The sequence below is a fragment of the Gadus chalcogrammus genome, chromosome 9 (assembly GCF_026213295.1).
Source record: "Gadus chalcogrammus isolate NIFS_2021 chromosome 9, NIFS_Gcha_1.0, whole genome shotgun sequence".
Classification (NCBI taxonomy): Eukaryota; Metazoa; Chordata; class Actinopteri; order Gadiformes; family Gadidae; genus Gadus; species Gadus chalcogrammus.
This window is the reverse complement of record NC_079420.1, coordinates 18372569-18394919: the sequence shown is the minus strand read 5'-3', so window position 1 is coordinate 18394919 and position 22351 is coordinate 18372569. Positions and strand designations below refer to the sequence as shown.

The 22351-nt window shown below is 47.0% G+C and overlaps 1 protein-coding gene across 2 annotated transcripts; it reads right to left on the bottom strand.

Moving 5' to 3' along the window:
- Positions 1-1568: 1568 nt before the first annotated feature.
- On the bottom strand, positions 1569-22287 carry tango6 (transport and golgi organization 6 homolog (Drosophila)). 2 transcript variants are annotated; one of them, XM_056599767.1, is made up of 18 exons: positions 22135-22287; positions 20835-21487; positions 19411-19527; positions 19116-19275; positions 18539-18645; positions 17820-17985; positions 16835-16890; positions 16556-16668; positions 15890-16066; positions 15484-15616; positions 15109-15303; positions 13155-13289; positions 12281-12832; positions 11505-11562; positions 11137-11286; positions 7429-7580; positions 5893-6006; positions 1569-2424 (listed from the first exon to the last, which is right to left on the bottom strand). In XM_056599767.1, the coding sequence occupies exons 1-18, from the start codon at positions 22184-22186 to the stop codon at positions 2248-2250; spliced, it is 3267 nt and encodes a 1088-aa protein (XP_056455742.1). In that variant the 5' UTR covers positions 22187-22287; the 3' UTR covers positions 1569-2247. The 2 variants fall into 2 exon arrangements, with proteins under 2 accessions (XP_056455742.1, XP_056455741.1); XM_056599766.1 differs by having other exon boundaries at positions 1570-2424; positions 20835-21490.
- Between the last annotated feature and the right edge of the window lie 64 nt (positions 22288-22351).

Here is a 22351-nt window from a genome sequence, read left to right as displayed (position 1 = left end):
AGCCCCCCCCCCCTTCTCTGATTCTTACCCTTACTTGTCTCCCCCCCCCCCCCCCCCCCCCTCTTCCCACTCACACAAGCTGGGCGTCCCACAGATTGCTCTCTCTGTCCCACTGCGGTGTCGGCAGCAGCCCCACACAAGCCCCTTGACTGCATTGAAACGACCCCCCCTCTTTAATTTCTGCAGCCCATGTGTCAAAGCATCCCTTATGGGTTTATTTATCTATCCCCCCCTCGGCCCAGCCCCTCCTCACTCTCCCTCTTGCAGCCCCGGCTCACTTTCTCACTCTCTCTCTCTCGCACCCTTGCTGAAGACTGCATGCACATGCTCTATATGCTCACATATGGCGTGAATGAAACTGCAGTGTGCCCAGGGATGATCAATACTCAGTGGATGGAGTATCTCTCTCTCTCTCTCGCTCCCTCTAATTAAAAACATAGTTGGAGAAAGTGAGACATCACTTTTAACTATTAATTAATATTAACAACATTTAACCAAAGGCTCTATTTCATTCATCAACAGTACTCAACGTTTCATTTACTGAAACACTGATATGTGCAATACAGCGATAAAAAAAGATTTTCAGAGTTGCTGTGCTATGCCGTTATGCAGCTAGAATAAACAGGCAGACTGGCTGCCCCCCTCGGGAAGAATGCTGATTCAGATGCAATGTGCATAGTGTGTTTCATTGCCTTTCAACTACGTTTCTTTCAAATTTTTATGAAGTCCAAACAAAGATGTATTTTGAAAAGGACACAAGTCAATCTCCCAAGGTCACCTTGGCATATTGAAGATTTCAGCCATGATTTCTGATCCATAAAGTCGTGACTTAGGACGCACTGAGAATGCATTGCAGGCAGGTGGCTATTTATACAGTGTGAGATGCTCCTTCATCGGAGCGCATGTGCACCTGAACACTTGAAATGCTGAGTTAGCATCGCATGGCTCCTCCCCAAGGACGCTCGTGCTTGTAATTATTAAATAAGCAACAGACTAGATTAATCTCTCTAGTATACAGGCGTAGGTAGTCGGGATGGCTCCAAGTTCTGAAATTATCTCGGACAAATAGTTGTGCTGTGTCCATCTGGCTGGTTTCTGTCTCTGTAGCATGGGAAATATAGGTCATTTAGAGGACAGTCAATGAAGTTATAGTGTGTGTTACCTCACATTTTAAGCATGAGTAAAGCCAACACAGATCATTTATTGTCTTTCATATATGCCTTCACTTGTTAACTGTTGAATGCAAGTCCAGCCCAGTCCTGAAGCCCCTGAGAGTTAATGTGGTTTCAGAACAGCTTGTATGCTAGCCATTTCTATTAACTGAAAAATAGTTTACAATCATCCAAGTTTGTCAAACCAAAGCTTTTCAGCATGAGGTCATAACTCCTCACTTCCATCCTCGTACCTAAAAGAGGAAGCAGTCGGCATTCTGTTGCCCTAAATAGAAGTTTGACAATTTCCCAGAGAGAAGTAATGTTATCCAGCGAAGGACAAAGCTCTACTTATTTGGCCTTAATCAAACATTGTTCACCGCAAACGGTTCTGAATTTACATCTCGATGTGCACAACAACAACCAGACATGTATTGAAATCAAAGACCCCCCTTTTTCTCACAAAAGGGGGCCGTTTTATTGTATAAAATGACAGGAAGCAACAGAGGTATCTTAAACATATACACTGCTATTGTCTATACCTGCTTAACTGTTTAGTTGAAGAGATCAATTCAATTCAATTCATACACACAAGCACCTTGGCAAAAACATTTGTGAAGGCACTTGTGGATGGCATTCCAAAGCGGCCCACGTTCACAATGGTAATACTAGACATCGCATCCAGACCCTTTCCAGCTCTGCTCTGTAATGCCATGACCCCGAGAGGGCAGACTCATCAATGCCCAGCAAACACCGCTGAGACCCTGTTTCTGTTTGTCCACTCGTGTTCACACAGGGGGAGACGGAGAGGGCAGAGAGCTCTGTATGTTGAGCGGCTCCTACCTCATTGACCGTTTACAGCCTAGCCCATTGAAGCATAGCTTACAGGACAAAGGAGAGAATGTTTTAAGCGGTTGTCATTGGAGAAACACAGGATATGTGGTGGGTTGTGTGTGTGCGTGATATACATATATATATATACACACACACACACATTCACATAAAATGTTGTGATGATTGGTAGCCAACAGGTGCAGGCCGGTGGTCAGTTTGGGTGGTTTTCTGAAATAAAGGCTGAATTCCCCTTCCTTTGCCTTCATGGAAGGACCACAATCTTTTTTTCCAGCTTCTGTTTAGGAAAAATGTAGCGCTTCATGACATCATCCAGCTCCTCCAACGCCAGCTGGGCGTGGAGCACGGTGACCTGATCCGGGTCCGAGCGCACCGCCCACTTGAGCGAGCGGTACAGATCCAGGAGAACATCCCCGAGAACCTGCAGGTGGAGAAAGGTACAGATGCACACGCAATCAGCAGGAGGATCAGGACACGTATGTAAGAGAGGCACAGCGGCCCTGAGGGAATGGCCAGGAGGCCAGGCAGTCAAAAGCCGTACACTTCTAAATATGTAGCTTTCATTTCGGCTTGCTGTGGGACCGACAAAGTTTTCGCACACAGACTTTTCAATTCAGTTTGGTCACTCATTCGATTTGTTTAATGAGATCAAAACAAACTCCACCGCCCCCTCTGCGGAGAATTTGATATAATCTTGGAGGCGCAAGAAGGGCAGAAGAAGAGGCTTAGCGATGATTGCGTTTGTTTCTTTTTGCCTTTTTTGTCTTTACAACCTCTACAAATGTATTTACCACATGAAGTAGGCGGATGGCTTGAAGCTGATCATGCAATGGTGATGCATTACCACAGATTCATCCTCATAACAAAGTTAAGGAACATGAAACTCGGACGCAGGTTAACAAAGAGCTCGATGTCTCAAAAGACCTTGGAATGATTTATTTCCTGTGTCCAACACACTTCTCAATGCAAGTTGCGTCTGCCTGTCTTGGCTCTGGGGATTCCAGTCCGTCGTGGCCTAGATTCAGCGTAGTCGAAGAAATGCCTGCTACTTTACTCCACCAACATCCTCCCATTTGCTCACCGTGACCCTTCCCCACCTTCAGCACACCACTCATGCACCCAGCCAGCGTCACTCCCTCCCTCCACCCCTGGGTGCAGGCATGACAGTGCAGCCTCTGTTCCCATGTCCCAGTTTGTCATTAAGTCATACTGCAGCTGGACAGTTTCTGCAGCCTGTGCTCCAGCAGATGTTGGGCCTAATGACAGGACCAGGACTGCTACCTACCCAGCGGTCACCAAGCGCCTTGTTGAAGTTCACCGGGCACACAGGGTGGGTCATTACAACCATAACCCGAACCAAAATGACATGTGCTTATGCATAAATGTTACCTTACATTTTGTTATACTTTCTAAAATGTATGTATGTAATTTTTTACTTCTAGCATAATTAAAATATATGGATAACACTTATCCATGTAATGTCAGTTTTCTGAAATTATAATGGGACATTTTAGTGTAGTGTTTTCTGTTAATATTGCAGGCCTTATAATTTGCTTTATTAATGGATCTAATTGACTTTGATGTTCCTAGCTGTCAAAAAAAGATGTAGCTTGTCATTAATACCATCAAAAGCATTAGCATGGTCGACGGGCCAAGCAATGAACTGTGTGATGGTTGGCTCCTCGGTCTTATATTTTGTACAGCTGTATAATACAGATGGAGGTTCTGATTCACTTTGGGTGGACTTCACAGTTACACAAGGTTTCTCACTACATGCAATCAGAGCGGAAGGGGCCGTGATCTTGTGTGTTTTAAGGGCCATCTTGAGGGCACCTGCTTACATTTACGGCATTTAGCAGACGCTTTTATCCAAAGCGTGTCATTGGTGGGAAGCCGCCTAGTGCCTGCCTGTTACCTCAGGGAAACTGGGAGTGGATTACTGGTTTAGAGTGTCTCTCTTACAACAGAAGGTGATTTTTTTTTCTTTTACCCAACAGGTGCATAATGTTCTGAACTAGGGCTTGGCATCGTGAGAGAGTTCAACTTATGTGTCTTTGGTTCATTTAGTCTGTGTAGACTAATCACTGTGGTTACCATGGAGGGAATGTGTTCCAACTAGGGTCCATCGCAACTTTTGTTCGGTAGCAGCTGAACACACAAGGACACACACACACACACACACACACACACACACACACACACACACACACACACACACACACACACACACACACACACACACACACACACACACACACACACACACACACACACACACACACACACCTCTTTTTGATGTGATCCATTGTGTGGATCATCTTACCATCCGTCTCAATAGGGTAAAATATTAAATTAGTGATTGTAGGAACAGCGGGCGTGAGTCGGTCGATGCTGTGTGTGTGTGTAGGAGCACTGGATCAATTTGAGTGAAAATCTATTTCTGCAATACGGCCTCGGCCACGGTTTTTACTCAGCGTTCTTACTCTTCCGCGTACAATTTAACCATGTACTTTCACACGCAATGGAATGCATAGCAGGGCTTTCCCCTGTGGCCCAGAGAGGAACATGGCAGGCTATCAATCAAATGGTAACAATTATTCACTCAGTTCCCCTCTTTGTTCAACAGGGAAACAACTAATCAGGTTGTTTAGGTTATGAAACTTTCTATAATTCCAAACACATTGCCCTGGGGCCAAAGACATTCAGAAAGAGTGCTACGGGGGAGTGTGTCTGTGTGTGTGTGTGTGTGTGTGTGTGTGTGTGTGTGTGCTCTTGTGAGTGAGTGAGAGGAAGTGAGTGGGTGGGATGGAGTGAGTGAGCACTTGAAAGTGTGAGGGTGACTGAATGAGTGAGTTACTGAAGGAGTGATAGTAGGTGAGTGAGTGACTGTGACTGAATGAGTGAGGAAGAGTTGCTGGAGGAGTGAGAGAAAGTGAGCATGCGAGCGAGTGTGACTGAATGATTGAGCGAGCGAGTGTGACTGAATGAGTGAGCGAGCGAGTGTGACTGAATGAGTGAGAGAGCGAGTGTGACTGAATGAGTGAGAGAGCGAGTGTGACTGAATGAGTGAGCGAGCGAGTGTGACTGAATGATTGAGCGAGCGAGTGTGACTGAATGAGTGAGCGAGCGAGTGTGACTGAATGAGTGAGCGAGCGAGTGTGACTGAATGAGTGAGCGAGCGAGTGTGACTGAATGAGTGAGAGAGCGAGTGTGACTGAATGAGTGAGAGAGCGAGTGTGACTGAATGAGTGAGTATGCGAGCGAGCGTGTCGGAATGAGTGAGCGAGAGAGCGAGCGTGACTGAATGAGTGAGCGAGTGGGACTGAATGAGAGAGCGAGTGGGACTGAATGAGAGAGCGAGTGGGACTGAATGAGAGAGCGAGTGTGACTGAGTGAGAGGGTGACTGAGTGAGAGAGTGAGGGTGACTGAGTGAGAGAGTGAGGGTGACTGAGTGAGAGAGTGAGGGTGACTGAATGAGAGCGAGTGTGACTGAATGAGAGCGAGTGTGACTGAATGAGAGCGAGCGTGACTGAATGAGAGAGAGGGTGACTGAATGAGAGAGAGGGTGACTGAATGAGAGAGAGGGTGACTGAATGAGAGCGAGTGTGACTGAATGAGAGCGAGTGTGACTGAATGAGAGCGAGTGTGACTGAATGAGAGCGAGTTGGACTGAATGAGAGCGAGTGTGACTGAATGAGAGCGAGTGTGACTGAATGAGAGCGAGTGTGACTGAATGAGAGCGAGTTGGACTGAATGAGAGCGAGTGTGACTGAATGAGAGCGAGTGTGACTGAATGAGAGCGAGTGTGACTGAATGAGAGCGAGTGTGACTGAATGAGAGCGAGTGTGACTGAATGAGAGCGAGTGTGACTGAATGAGAGAGCCGTACCTGGGTGGTCTTCTCACTGAGGCCACGGAGGAGGAGGGTGATGACATGGACCGCCGCCCTCCTCACCTCAGCCTCCTTCTCCGTCTTGATAAGCGCTGACAAACAAGAGCTCAGCTGGGGACACACACACACACACACACACGTTTTATTTATTTCAATACTAATACAAAATATAACAATTAAAAGTGTCAGACCATTAATAATTGAACACATAATATTTTATTAAACTGTTATTACGAGGAAATATCTAGGGGGAAAACCATTGATGCTTTTCTGTGTAGCTAGTATTGTTATAAAAGGAGTCTGGGAAAATAAATCTGCAGACTATACTCAACATAAATTCTGTACGAGTCTACCAGAGTCTACAGGTCTACAGGGAGCCATTTAGACGATGTGCCACTCTGTTCACAACATGCTAGCAGTAAGCACATTCAGGACGCACACACACACAACATGCTAGTAGTAAGCACATTCAGGACGCACACACACACACACACACACACACACACACACACACACACACACACACACCACATGCTTGCAGTAAGCATATTGACACACACACACACACACCTTGCTAGTAGTAAGCATACCTAAGGCATGCACAAAAACACTATGTTATCAGTAAGCATACTCAAGACACACAAACAGACACACACAGCAAACTGAAGACTCACATACAGATACACACTAACAGATAATGAACACACAAACGACGAGGTGCTCAAACCAACATGGTCTCTTCTCTGTGAGGGTTCACAGAAGGAGGACAAGTAGACTGACTAGACAGAGAGTAGTCTTGGCAGGTTCATTTATATCAGCCCGGCCCAGCTAACGAACAGGGCTGCTTATTCAGGATACGGCTACACACACACCTCAGAATCTAGATTTAAACATCTGACCACTGTGGTGTCCCTCAAATATACATACACACCATATAGAAGCTCTCTCTCTCTCTCTCTCTCTCTCCCTCTCTCTCACTCTCCTCTTAACCAGATCAAAGAAAACGAATTTTTTTTATCCAAAACAATTTCAGTTTACTTTACAAGTTTACTATTTTGGATGCAAATATTCCTTGGGTGAAATTAAAATGAATAGACTAGATGAATAACATCATTTATTCATAATGTATTTATCTGGACATGTTTTAGCTCTGCTATGACTGAATGAAATTCAGAGATATTTGTAATGTGATGGACAAAATCACAACAGGAAAGAAAACGACCAAAATGTGAATAGATGTGTTCAGTGCGAGTGCATTTATATTTGTGTATAGTATGTCAATAGCTGTTGTATGTATAGTACCTCAAGCCGGTCATTTTACTTCCTTAGACAACGCTAACGAAGAATGCCCACAGCTGCTACCGTTTGACCCATGACACACACACACACACACACACACACACACACACACACACACACACACACACACACACACACACACACACACACACACACACACACACACACACACACACACACACACACACACACACACACACACACACACCACCCCCCCCCCCCCAGTGTACCCACCTCCAGAGCCAGGGGACCCAGCGCGTAGTCCAGCCTGTGGCTCAGCTCCCCCAGGTTGGACAGGGAGCTGGCCCTCACCGTGGGGTCCTGGTCCCGCGTGCCCTGCAGGAAGGCCACCATGAGGGGCCGTCCCAGGTGGGGCGCCAGATCACCTGGAGGGGCGCGACAGGGAGAAGGATTATTCGACAACAGCGCCTGGACGACTATATAGCGCAGGGTGTAATGACGAGGGCCGTCGGTTCTGGTTGGTCGATCGCTGTGCACTTGTTCGACCGAGTTCTCATTGGTCGGACACATCGGTCTGCAGATGTCCTTCCCCGCCCCCATGGGGGGCGGGGAAGGACATCTGCAGACCGATGCGTTTTATTTTTGAGTGATGGGCTATTATGTGTTAGAAATAATATTACATTTTTAAGTTTTTACGGGCTCCGTAGTCCGTTATAAATAGTGGTATGGTTTTATAGACTAGAAGACTTTGAAGACAGGAGGTCAAAACACCCGGGTTTACACAACATTGAGCTCGCCCAATTTACGGATGACTGCCAGCCTACTGACAGGACATTTACTTGGCTACAAACAAATTCACACCATGTCAAATAAATCGTTGTTGTGGCAGCACTTGTTTTTCTAAAAGGATGACAAAAAATGTGTTGGCATAAGTCGTTTTTCATGTTGTCTGCGACGTTCCGCCACCTTTTCGCGCCTTATAGGCTTTGAGTATGAATGGATCAGACTTGGCACCTTGGCACGCCTCGCAGCGTCCTACATTGGGAGCCATAACACCAACACAGAGCAAAACCTTGGACTGAATCTTCCGACGCGTTTTCCTTTCCACTATGCGACACGCGTTGGCGCGGCGCTCTGTGGCTCTTCTGGGGCCTGACCTGCTTTACATTCAAGCTCTGCACTGACGGGGTCGGACTCGGCCCAGGAGTGGATCTGTCATCAACTGACTTCCTCGAAACAGCTCTCAGCTGATTTTTTGGGCGACCGGGTAAAGTAGAGTGCACTGCGGTCGATTGGGTTAATCCAGAGATAACATGCTGATTTATTCGAATTTTCCCCCAAACCGATGGGTCAATGAGCTTGTCACATTTTAGTTGACCACAAATTTATTTGGTCAACTACAGCCCTATTTGTGATAACCTAGTCTCTGCCAGCTCCTGGTGTGTGTGTGTGTGTGTGTGTGTGTGTGTGTGTGTGTGTGTGTGTGTGTGTGTGTGTGTGTGTGTGTGTGTGTGTGTGTGTGTGTGTGTGTGTGTGTGGTGTGTGTGTGTGTGGTGTGGTGTGGTGTGTGTGACGTGTGTGTGTGTGTTGCAGGATGGAGGGTCAGTGATTGCTGCTCAAGCACACCTGGGCCCATGTGCCTCTCATAGTACTTATGAAGTGCCAGTGGAACGGCACTCTCATCTGGTCCAACCAGACATGTCACTTATTCTTAACCTGTGGAATGAGCAGGGAAGCAGCGACAGTTACATTATGGGATTGGTGGTTCAACAAGTCCTTCAACTCACCCGGCCCTTTATTTTAAGCGTTAGTTCCAGATTTACCCAGACATCTGTAAACACGAAGAACTAGCATAACAGGTTACTGATGAATCACATTAATTGATTCGAGAAAAAAAAAAAACAGTCAAAAAGAACAGACAAATTCCCCAACTCCTTCGTGGTGTTCAGACGGACGATGACACCATAGACCAGTAGGGTTTACAACTCCGGACTAAAGCTTTCTGGCCGTTAACAAGTGACAGAATAAACACAAGGAACGGAAAAATGGACAAGAGAGAGAGAGAGAGAGAAAGAGAGACACACAGTGAGGCTCTCTGTGGCTGAAGTGACTCCCCCAGCCAAGTGCAGGGAGAGTAACACACACACGGGCAAATAAAAACCATGGAGCAGAGCGAGAGCTGGCCGACTGGCCAAGTTGTGGCTCTGTCTGGCTATGGTGGGCAGATCATTTCCCAGCCTGGCCGTGGCGAGTGCCCTACAGCTGGCTTCGTCGCCCAGGCTCTCAAACCCACATACACACACATACTCGATCCCATTCAGGCCGTCCCACATTAAGTTCTGAAAGAGAGCCAGCCGTCTCTTAGTCTCTGGGTCAGAGACACAATAGCACTGATCTACCCAATGGAAAATGTAAGGATTTTAATAAAGTCTGTGTCTGGTCCAGCCTTGAGGAGGCGTCTTTGCATACACACACAATAATCAATGACTGTGACAAAGTAGATGCATGCCTCCTGCTGCATCATGCTTAGTAAGTAAAACGCTAGAATAAATCAGCGTGGTATCACCAATCCTCTCTGCATTTGCATTTTGGACTTGGTCCCACCGTGTGTGTGTGTGTGTGTGTGTGTGTGTGTGTGTGTGTGTGTGTGTGTGTGTGTGTGTGTGTGTGTGTGTGTGTGTGTGTGTGTGTGTGTGTGTGTGTGTGTGTGTGTGTGTGTGTGTGTGTGTGTGTGTGTGTGTGTTCCCTGCAGGACCAGCATGTGTCTTTTTCTTCTTCAACATTTGCTTCAATGCTCTAGTCAATTAGGAGAACCTTGTTATTTATTAAGACACATGCTGGCAGGGCTCTGAATTGGCCCTTGCAACTGCTGACTACTGAGGAGTGAGACAGCGGGCATTTGGGGCACACAGGGCGAGCGTACAAACATGGAGACACACTGCTCTCTGTCTCTCTGTCTCCCCGTCTCCATCTCCCTCCCTCTCTCTCCCTTGTCTCTGGCTGGCCGGCTGGGCCTGCTTGGCTGAGTGTCCGTCCAGATCTTGATGTTATGGATTTCAGTCAGTGGGTTGTGAGCGGTCAAAGTGGTGCAAAGGCCACAGACAACATCAGAGTCATGCCCCCCCCCCGAAAGCAAAAGTAAAAAGCCCAAAACAGAAGGCAAGTCTATCAGTTGAACAGGTTTTTTACCCCTAACAACACACTGGGTTCCCTCTCAGCACAGAGCTTACACTGTGTTGGTAGAGTCCATATGGCCCAGTGGTAGTAAATAGATAACTATCACAGACAAAAAAATGCTTGTTGATGTGGCATCATGGGGTTTGAAGAGCTATGCGGAATTCTCCCATTATAATCCCTTTGAAAGCAGCGGGTAATTCTGAGTCTTATATTATTATATTTTATGTTATCTCTTTCTCAAAATACGTCAAATGATTGTCGGTGTTATCGTGGAAATCTTTTTAGAATGACTTTCCTCCCCCCCAGATTTATATATAAGTTGTGGCAAATATATATAGGCGCACACACACACACGCGCGTGTGATCGCTTTCTATAGGGCTTGTACAATGTGAAGTCACATCGCAATGACCCCCTCAATTTCGGAGGTATAGGAGCAGAAACAATGTTAATGGTTTAAGTGCTTTGGTTATTGTTCAGTCATTTATCTTGAAATGATTTGTCACTATGGGCTGACATTGGTGCGTTTGAAACTGCCACAGCGTTTCTCCTGCAAGTTGTGGCAAAACAACGTTTGGAATATCCTAGGATAAGGTATATTGCTTTATTTTTGTCGAGTCGTTAATTTCTGACTTTCCATCGCTAGAACTGTTGTTGAGTACTTTCCAAACAGCGACAAAAAATCGAATGCACGGTATAAAAAAAAAAGTGTGGCGTTTTTGTAAGCACTATTACATTTTCCAACAGTGGAGAGAATGTGTGTGTGTGGGCCTGTTCTTGTGTGCGTGAGAGGGTCTCACACTCACCCATGGCCCGGCTGGCCCTCATCAGCACCTCTCCGACCTTGAGGCGCGTCTCCAGCGCGTGCTCCCGGTCGGGGCGGGAGGGCCCCCTGAACTCGCCCAGCAGCCTCTCCAGGATCCTCTCGGGGAAGGAGTCAGCCAGCGCTGCCAGGCCTGCGCCCGGCACATGTTTACGGAGGGAGACAAAGATCAATGACTCAGACCGAAACCGTTCAGCACGCACGGCAAAACGCTTTCCCCGGCGCACATTTCATTGAGGGCGAAGGATCGATTCCTTTTGCAGTAAAAAAAAAAAAAGCTGATAAATGAAATGCAACTAATAGAAAACATTGTGTCACGAGTGCTTAAAAGAGGAGGTTGTGGAGCCTCACCTTGAATGGCTGACAGGTACACAAATGTGTCATCATGTTCCAGGTTCTCCAAGAAGAGCTGCATTAGGACACACACACACACACCAGCATTATATGGTTGATATAAATCTAGATACACAAACATAGTGAATAGAACGTACACAGAAAATAAATAAAATACAGCCAAGGGTTTCCCCAGCAGTAGCTCCATTGGGCATAGTCTGAAAAACAGACACAATAGGACGGTTATCAAAGGGAATAACCCAAACAATGCCCTCAGGTAGAGACCAGAGGAGCTCTGGAGCAGGGTGGCTAGAGGGGGGGGGGGGGATGAAGGGGTTCATTAGAGGGTGATCTGGGAAAACCAACCAGTGCCGGCTCTCACTCACCGTTATCAAGGCTCTGATATCAAGGGTCTGGGGGGGGGATCGATAGGAAGTCCCCTTTGGGCATGATGAGGGGGAGGGGGCTGTAAGGTTGAGGGGCGCAGTAGGTGGTGGGGGGGGGGGGGGGGGGGGTTCTTATCCTGAATAGTTAATGGGTTGTCATTCCTGTCTTGTGTGCAACTGCCTCCTTAACAAGTCCCCGGAGAGCCAAGGCTATCCCTGTATCAACGGGATAGCCCCCTCGCCCCCCCCCCCTCACACTGCCCTCCTACTTACATCCCTCCCCAGTGTGTAGGATGGACCCTTTCATGTATCAATCAAAGCGTACTGTCTGCCTTGGCCGTGAGAAGCACCAATGACCATAAACTCTGGCTATGCAGCGACGCCCTTTGGCGTGTGCTCTCCACCCACCACGAGGACCCGTTCCTCGGCCTGGAGCGCCGCGGGGTGCCTCTCCGTCACCATGCGCGTCAGCCGCCTCAGGGCCACCGCTCGCGTCGGCACGTCCGGGTCGCACGCCTCCAGCAGCCAGTCCGAGAAGGATCGGGGGGGCTCCGGCAGCGGCCCTGGGCGGCAGGGCCTTGTGGCGGCGGTGGGCGACGCGGTTCGGGCGTCAACGCTTTTCAGCGGGCCGACGTGGGCCTGAGGCCCCCCGATGGGCCCCGGTGGCGGCAGTGGATTGGTGTGCAGGGTGGTCGTCTCCGCGGCAGGTCTCGTGGCGGTCGCGGGCGGGCGGGAGCGGTCTCCGGGGGGAGGCGGGGCGTTCCCGTCTCGCGTCGCGTCGTTCCTCTCGGGGCCGGCGCCGGCCGGCAGGCCCTCGGGCCGGCAGGCGCCGTGGGTGGCGATGACGGCCCGCAGGTCTCCCGCCAGCCCCTGGATCAGCGGCTCCGGGTGCTGCAGGGAAACCTCGTGCAGGGGCGGCAGCAGGCGGGCCATGCAGGCGTAGTCCTCCGCCCCGAGCTTCTGTTGGGGAGGGAGGGAGCGGCGCAGAGCAGAGGACCAGGAAGGGAACAGAGATGGGGAGGTACTGGGATGAGAGCAGGATGTTGTTGGGTTTTTTGGGCTGGTCTTGCCGATTTGTGCGGAAGGAACTTGGCCCAAACCCGTTGGGAAGGATAACATAATGAGATTATTATTGAATTATTTATAACTTAAATTAACAAATGACTTTACAAATGAGTTAAACAAATTCGTTTTGTATTGTTATAACAGTAACAAATAAATATAGATATGAGCGTGATTCCACTAAAGAAGCCGTAGTGGCCGTGGCAGCAGCAGTGGTTACCTGCGGTTCAGACAGCAGGGTGGCCACCAGGCCCATGGCCATGCTGAGAGTCTCGCTCTCCACTGGCTGCTCAGTGGTAGGACCGGACAGGCCCGCACAGGCCCTCTGGAGCAGGGACACCACAAACCCCACCACCTAGGGAGGGAGGAACCAATGAAAAGCAAAGGTTTAGACCCAGAGACCTGCTCTACAAAGGAAAAAATAAAAAAAATAAGATGGAGCCGGTTCCAATCAGTGAGGTCATTTTCTCTCTCTCAGAATGGTCCCGTCTGGCAAATAGTCAGCCACATAACCAACGCAATGAAACTCTTTATCAACCATATTGTGTTAAAACGGTCATTCATCCAGCCAGCTAATGACGCAGCCAGCAAGCCTTTCAGAGTACAGCCTCGCCAGTTAGTATGAACCTGATTGTTTGGTGAGGAGCACCAGAGAATGGGCATAAAGGCTATTTCTGGGTGGTGGAGTGAAATGGCCCGTTTTCAGGGTGACAAAGGCCCCCTTGGGAAGAGAAGGGCTTTTAAAACCTCAAGCCTCAAGGGGGGCTTTTACCCTGAAGGCTGTGCCATCCGTAGACATCATGTCCCTAAAGAGCTTAACAAGCAGATTTCAATGCAAAGTTTCAAGGCTGCCACTTTGCCCTATGAACTTTTGTCTAGATATTTCTGCAGCCAAACAATATAAACAATCAAATTGGCCTTCAAAAGCTCCTTCAACAACCAGGTCATGGGCAGGCAGTGTATTTTCTAGGTGAGCAGTAACTGTGTCAGCATGACTGTGTTTTTTGTTTTATTGTGCTTGTGGGAGTATAAATACATGATACTCATTTTAGTTGTGGAATAATGCGTTGGAACATTCTCACCTAGGGCAATGATACCCAACGGGTTTATACAGCTAAAAGTGACATTATCCTCGTTATCGTACAGGGTTATTTTGTCTGAGAAAGTCATTGTTTGGTACCTAATATCTAATTGTTATGGTCATAGAGTTAGAGGTCACCGTTAGGTAACTCCACCAGAACATAGCCAGCCTTCTGGATCAGTGGGCTCTGTAGTTCTGTGCCCATTAATACACATTCCTACATCTTAAAAAGGGAATATCAAAATGTTGCATTGACTATGTTCAAACAAGCTTTCCTAAATCCCCTACATTGAGCCCTATGTACTTGGAAAATGTTTTCACATGTTGAGTTTAAAGGCAGACAAGTCTTAAAGAGATACGACCTCAACCCTTTAACCATCTCTGACTAATGAACTTGTAATGAACCATCTGCCACATCACATCATGTGACCTGAATGAGTGGAATGGTAGGCAATATGAACCTTACTTGTAGTGGAATCACAAAGTCATATGATGTCCCTCATACCAAATTCCTGACATAATACGTAGACGTAATTGTTAATTATGTCTACGTCCACTTTGCCTGAGAATGCTTCCTTCCTCCTCACGTGCATCATATTTTCAATTTATATGCAAGGAAAATGAATCATGAAAAGAATCGCCTTGCCCATCACCACCCCCAAAGTACATTATTTTCCAATATTGTGACAGCCCAGAGTGGTTTACTCCACTTATACCACAGATACCAACAATGATACGATACAACTTTATTAATCCCCCGTAGGAGAAATTTGTGATATTGACGTTAGTTACTTTCATCTATAATGTTCCTGTTTTCCTTCAACCTAAATCAGCCGAAATGTAATTATTTTATGAGCATTCTGTATTAGTATTGCCAAGAAAACTTCTGATCGATAGTTCAATTTGAGTGTTGCCGGAAATATTGGCAGAGTAGCGAAGTGATTTGGAACTGTAAAAAAAATAATACACAACCTTGGAACGTAACTGACCAATAAGAATCAAGCCTTCGACTGTAGCTCCGCTGTTGAACGTACACTAGCAGTGAGAATGCCGGCAGGTCATGGACCCGCCCTGGCAGCTCCACCCCTCTCACCTGGGTGGTCTTCCTGAGCAGCGTGGCGTGGGGCAGACCCTCGCACAGCGCCGCCAGGGCCTGCAGGAGGGCCAACCTCCGACCGCCGGCCGCGGCCCGGCCCGACCGGTGCTCCTCCGCCTCCAGCAGACTCATGGCGCCTAGGTCCACTTCCTGCTCCTCCTCGTCTTCCTCTGCGGCCCACAGAGTCAGCTCCTGCGTCGGAAGGGGCGGAGGTTTATACTTTAGCGTGCGAGCGCTCGCACCTGCGTGTGACAGCGGTCGTGCTTGCAAGTTTCTCTTGTCTCTGGGCAATGGGTTTCTACATGAGGATTTTCATTATGTGTGTCTTGTGCCTGTGTGTGTGTGTGTTTGCGTGCGTTTGTGGGTGCGTACCTGCAGCAGCTCCAGGAAGAAGTCTCCCGGCAGGTCGCTGTCCTTGAGCTCAGCCAGCAGCAGCACCAGACACTCCACCCTCCGCTGCTCCCCGGAGACGCGCTCATACAGCGCCTCGTCCTCGTCACTGGGCCTTGGAGGGGGGGGGGAGCCTCACCACTTTCAATCTCACCAGAGAACTCAAACTGCACATCCCGTAATAAACAGAGTCTGTTCACTGATTGAACAACGCAAGAGGAACATTTTGAGTTCAGAACCATGAAACAAATCAGTAACGCACAAAACAAACGAATAAGAGACGGACGGACAGACAGACAGACACAGACAGACAGACAGACAGACAGACAGACAGACAGACAGACAGACAGACAGACAGACACCCATCGTGCTACCATGCCACACCCACCTGTCGGTCCCTCTGGGAGCCAGCTGAGCCCCTCCGTCGCTGCCCGGGGTGAAGTGCAGCCCAGACGCCCCCCCGCCCTCCTGCCCGTCCAGGCTACAGAGCCCCCGCAGCACGGGGAAGACCTGGGCCTGCTCGGCGTGGCCCAGGTACCACAGCAAGATCTCCTGGCACGGGGCGCTGTGGCGCATATTAAAAACACACCCATTAAAAATACATGGTACACACGTCTTAACACAAAATAAAACTCAGCTAAAACATTAAAACAGGGGCGCATTATAGAGTAATGGCTAGTGTTTTGACTTTCCACCAAAGAGTTAAGGGTTTGAGCCCCAATATCTACCTGTACTATCGTAACTATCCTTGAGAATTGTCATTATTAACAAGTATCTCAATTCACTGTATGTCACTTTGGAAGAAAGCACTTGCTAGATGACTAAATACTAAGTAAACACGGCCCAAACCACATAGAATGCAGTTCCTCATCCCTAATGATTGTACCTTGCTGTACAGCATAGCTCAAATAATAAACACAGTGGCATCTGCAAAGCCACGAGTAGTATGACTCATGTCAGCTTACATGCGCCATTAAAACGTTTCAATCAAATACAAGCATTGGCTATGATCTTTCTTGTGAACACACACACACACAATAAAAGGCCAGTGTACCGCAGGTGGGAGACGTTCTGCTTGGTGAAACAGAACAGGCTGAACACGACAGACAGCACCGGCTCCAGCGCCGTCAGCACGGGGACCGACGCACTGTTCCCTATCACCCAGATCTGGAGCACAGGCAGGAATGGGCACAATACTGTACAACAATAGAAAAGCATGTGGAATATTGAGTGACGGGTAATAAGTCCGCCGTCCTTTCGCCTGCGGTAAACAAAACATACATTTCCTTGCCAAGTTATTCCGACAAAACAAGCTGAGCCTTCCAGTCCTCACCTTGTAAACATCGTCCACACAGCGGCTCAGCTCCCACTCCTCCACAGAGGCCTCGCCTGAATGGGGAACAACAAAAGGAGCTCAAACACGACAGAGATCGTTCCAGAACTACATAGTGATGGACCTACACCAGAGATTTCTATCAGATTTCACTCCATGAAACTGTAACGTGCCATTGGTTCGAAATAAGCTGGGCACAAGAAAATTAAAGCATTTGAAAATCCTGTTTACCTCTCGCTTCCTAAACCATATACTATATGATCAATTTAGAAAGGGATACGCCGAGATATCTGTCAATCTGCCTTTGGCTGTGTTAAAGATTTAGACGAGTTGTTTGACTCCAAAGTCATCATTGTGCGTCCAGAAGGGGAGCTTGATGGGTTAGTATTTGTTATCCGTCGGCTGCTTAAATTGGCTTGCAGAGTTACAGTAGCCGAGCCACTTTTGATTACTTTCCAACGATTTCCAATGTGTCCCGAATAGTTGCTTTTTTGAAATGAGTTTCCGTTACAACACAAGATCGTACTTTGTCTACAAACACAGCGATGTTCATCAGTGTGATTAGTAGGCTACCTGTGTTGCACCACTGACTATATGATCAGCTGCCTCTGGTTGGGTAGCCTTGGTGAAGGGCAACCTGTCAGAGGCGCATCACAGGCAGCCTCAGAATCACAGCAGCAAGGCTCCACTTTTTGAAATTCAACACCTCGTCTGAATCTGGGTGAGACGGGCAACCACCAATTTATATTTATGTAGATATATCCCTCTCAGTTTGACAGCAAGAAAAAAATGGAAAAAAGTCGTTAAAGCAAAATTTCATTCGGGTCAATTTTCTTTTAATACAAAAAAAAATGAATATTTTACTTTCAATTTGCTTCACCCATTATCTGTACTTAACAAGAAAAGAACAACTGTAACTTGACGTTCCCCTTCCTGAACTAACATCAAGCAGTAAGTGATACCATGAGAGCAGTGTAATTCTGACCGGTTGCCATGGAGCAGCAGCGCTTCAGCGGGCCAAGGAGAGGTTCCAGGAGGTACTGCTGTCCAAACTGTGGTTTCTCCTCCACTATGGTGAGTGCCGCCCTGGTGGCAACGCGCTGGAATTGCCTGGCGGTCAGTTTGTCTTTGAAGTGCAGCAGTTCTATAATCTGGCCAAAGAGAGTGCATATCAAGACAAACATGTATTTCACAAACGAGTACGTTTAGTGTTGCTTCAAAAAATGCCAGATAGAATTTTGGAATTGATTTAATTAAAACGTGGAATGCCCAGGATTTACTAATAAATATTATTTTCATAAACATCACTTGTTTCTGTGTATTGGAATTAAATTAGCATTTAAAATACAGCCTAAATACACCTTAATATGTTTTGACGTTGACATAGGTATATTTTGATTTTGTATAAAATTGTGATCTACAATGTGTCTGAATCTCAACTCAGTCACAAGTTAGAACAATATTTATCATAAGAGAAAACAATAATAATAATAATAATAATAATAATAATAATAATAAATTTTATTTATAATGCACTTTATATTCAAGAATCTCAAAGTGCTTCAGAGAAAAAAAAAAACCAAAAAACGATTTAAAAAGGGGGGGGAACCTCAAAGAAAGTTTAGCTAAATGCTCTTTTAAAAACAAGCATGAACTGTGTCTTTATATATTCCACATGTTTCACATGCCTCCGTCTGTGTTTACCTGAGGGCAGACCTGTCTGTAGTAGAGGTCTGCTGAGACACACTGCTGAGGACAGGCCACCAGTATCCTAGCAACACCGTCACACCTCCTCCAGTCGGAGTCACCCCCTAGTGGACACAAGGGAGAACCACAGCAGTAAGTACTCTCAGATTCATTGACCAATTGTCAGAAAGATCACTCGTCTCGACACAGATCATTCTCATGTGGAGATGGTGAATGGCATAATGCACCATGTGGGCCTCAATAATAATTCCTGCATTTGAAAGTTGAAACGTTGCAGTTGAAAATATATGCCAGGAAGCAATCTACCATGTTTAGTTAAACGAAAATTCATCTTTATTGCATTGAATAGAGATGATTATTTTTTTATTGGGGTTATTGAGGTTGAACGGTAACACCCCATTAATAATAAAAAAAATAGTATTTATTTTCCATATCGTGTACTCGTCATAACAAGATACCATTGAAATGTATAATCATACAGAACAGCAAGATTCATCCTAAGAATGCATCACAGTGCTTCTTAAAACCCTGTTCCATGTGGTTGGCCCTTAACCTGGCTCCCGTGGTTCCCTACCTGTGCCTCCCTCAAGGATGGCCCTGGCTACGGCGTGGACCCCGTGAGGCTGCATCAGCCTGTCAGACAGCAGCTGGCCACACAGGCGCCGGAGCCAGGCAGGAGTTGCTACTGTTGCCGGCCTGCTGGGGGCCCCATTGGCCCCTGCTGTTGAGGAGACCTGAGTAGTATGGTAGACAGAGACAGAGAGAACAGAAACCAATGCTCATCACTATTTCAGAAGTTTATTTATCATCTAAAGTTATAAAAGGCAATATCAACAATTAACTCTGGATTATCTACATCTTATCTCAACCTGTTTGGGTCCACCTTGGAGTATCAGTAGCTCCTTGATTACGATGGGCTGATAGACTGTACCCAGAATGCTTTTCAGGGCCGCCCTGCAAGCTGTGCGTTCTTCCAAATTCAAATCCTAAATTTGTTAAGAAGTCAAAACACAACACACATATTAAACAATACCATCTCCAGCCTAATACAAAAACACACATAAGTAAAAAATGTATGTATACAACAGTGCATTATGGTTATACATATAGTAATAACACACAGTATACCGTTTATATTTCAATAACATTACTATACATAGCATAAATTAAGAAATCCAGGTATAGGTTTGAAGAACCATGCTAGTTGAATGCAACTACTAGATTAACTACGACCACTGGATAGGTGAAAGGATGCATGGTCTAGACTCTAGAGAATGCCTGTGAATTCCCAGGGATAGTATCGACGGATATGGCTTCTCAGTCTTTTGTGTTAGAAGGGGTGTTGCCCCTTTCTGATAAAATGATGCTCCGACAGAATATCAGGTGATTGTTGGAGATTGTGGTATAAAGTTTCATGTAAAAGTAGTCTTTCAGAACTGGAAACTCCTGAAGGGATGCTGGATTTCAAGAGCGCTTTGTCCAACTTTTATTATGCATCCTAATCTATTTCTCTATTTTTCTGGCATTCCCAGATCAGAGTGACAGTCACCTTTTCTTCTGTGGCCTCCCTGTGTCTGACAGCTGTCAGGAGGATTCCAAGGAACCCTTTGAGGTGTAGGGTATGTGGGTTTGTATTGTCCTCTACAATATTGAGGTCAGGCATGTCTGTCGCAGGGACAAGGTGGCCAACACACTGTGAGGTTGTTTTGCTTTTGTAAAGGATATTATTAATATAATGTTTATATATTATAATTTATTATTACTATTATTATTAGTTTGATTATGTTTTGATTACGCATTTTTCCCACCATCGGCCCCTCTCCCTCCTGCTCTTTCCAGCTCAGCCATGCTAGCTTTAGCTGACATCAATCAAGTGATCTGGCGGGCCTAGCCAGGTGCAGTAAGCTTTATGGCTGGTGGCGTCTTTGTTATTGGGGAGGGGCGGAGATCCAGATGTCATGTTACTAAAGTTTAAGGTGTCGGTCATCCCAATGCATCCCCTAGTGTTTGTCCTTTTTTTTTTTGCTTTGTTTGCCAGCTCTCCCAACCCTACTATAGTGGTGTTTCAAATCAGTTTATGTTCAATAAAAGAATGCATTTTTGTTGTAAGCTGTCACTGTCTCATCTGAACAATAGTAGAATCATAAGTGGCCATCATTGCCCTAAAAGCTTATCGATTGCTGCTATTGCACATCAATTCAGACATGACGGGCACAATTCTAAGATACGTTTGAAATACCAGAGAGAGGAGAACACTAATCAACAATCACATGCTGACACATAACTCGGTTACCTTGTCTCCCTGGGAGCACTGCGGCTGATGACCCAGCTGGCACAGAGCAGCCATGAGGTCGCCCAGGTGACGGGTGTACACCAGCGTGGCCAGAGACGGCAGCTCGCTCAGTCGCAGCAGCACCGTGGTGGCGGTCAGCAGCCGGCGCGCGGCGGGGGGCGCCGAGGGCGCGGCACCGTCGCGTCGCACCAACCCCGCCAGCAGCGGGCCGAACGCGGAGCGGCGCTCCAGGGCCAAGCCCACCCCGGGCACCAGGTGAGCACAGAGCCCGAGGGAGACGGTGAACTGGAGGGCGGCGCCCAGTGTCTTCTGCTGGCTCACGCTCAGCACGTCCGGCGGCAGGGCCGGGGCAGCCTCGGGGGTGTGCCGATTGGCCGCCGGCGGATTGCGCTCGAAGAGCGCCATCTGGGTGGAGAGGTGGCGGGCGAGGGTGAGCAACAGGAGGAAACACTCCTGAGCAAAGGCCCAGGGTACATCCTCCTCTGCTTCGCTACAGAACCAGGCCGCCGCCGTCCTCTCCGCCTCCCGCAACGCCCATGCCTCCTTAAGGCTCTTGTCGCTCTGCAGCTGCTCCAGTAGCAGAACTCTGTTTGTCCGCAATGCCCCCAAGATAGCGTCACGCTGGGATGACTGAGTTTCTCTCACATGGGCCTCTGCTGGAAAGAACGCAAAACCAGTACACTGTGGGATGTAGGATTATGCTTCAATAACGACAGAAGGTAGATCTTAGCCTTGAAATTATTTGACTTCCATTTTATCCGGGTTCCGATAGCTATACACAGGGCAGAGATAACGATCCAAATAATATATTTAAAAAACGAAATATTGAATAAATAATCTTATCACATAAAATCAGGGAGTTTCTCTTTGCAAGTTCATAAAACCTTGTTTCCGGGGGGTAAAGGGTTGAGATGCTGATCTAGCAGAATAGCTCAAAATAAAGCGCCTTAAAATACAAGGAATACACGATAGCTTCGGTTCAAATATATATATAAAGTGCATTCACTGCAGTGACGTCAGTATTAATCATAACATATCATAGATAGCACTCTGTTCAGCAGCGGAATAGTTGGATATGTGCATATGGTGCATATGGTGCATATGTCTTCATATGGTCACAGAGAAAGACACAAGCAACGCGACGAACATATGTAATTTGTTTATTTATATATATATATATATATATATATATATATATATTCCGGTGTCTCATTGAGAATTGACTGGGGTATTCTTACTGAACAAATGTCGAAATGTCTACAAAGGGTTAGGACTAGCAGATGTCAAATTACACACTTACCACCGAGTGGTTTTGTCAACACATTTAACGCTGAGATGATTGCTGAAGTCATGTCGCCATTGTCAGAACACCATATGAGTCTTGAACAAGCCAAATGCAGGCAGGTTACCACCTTACCACGCTGCTACGATATTACAAACACGTCGCGTATAAGTTGCGTCACAAGACTCCGTTCAATGTGAAACCGAAACGCGGAAGTTCACAATAGTAAACAAAC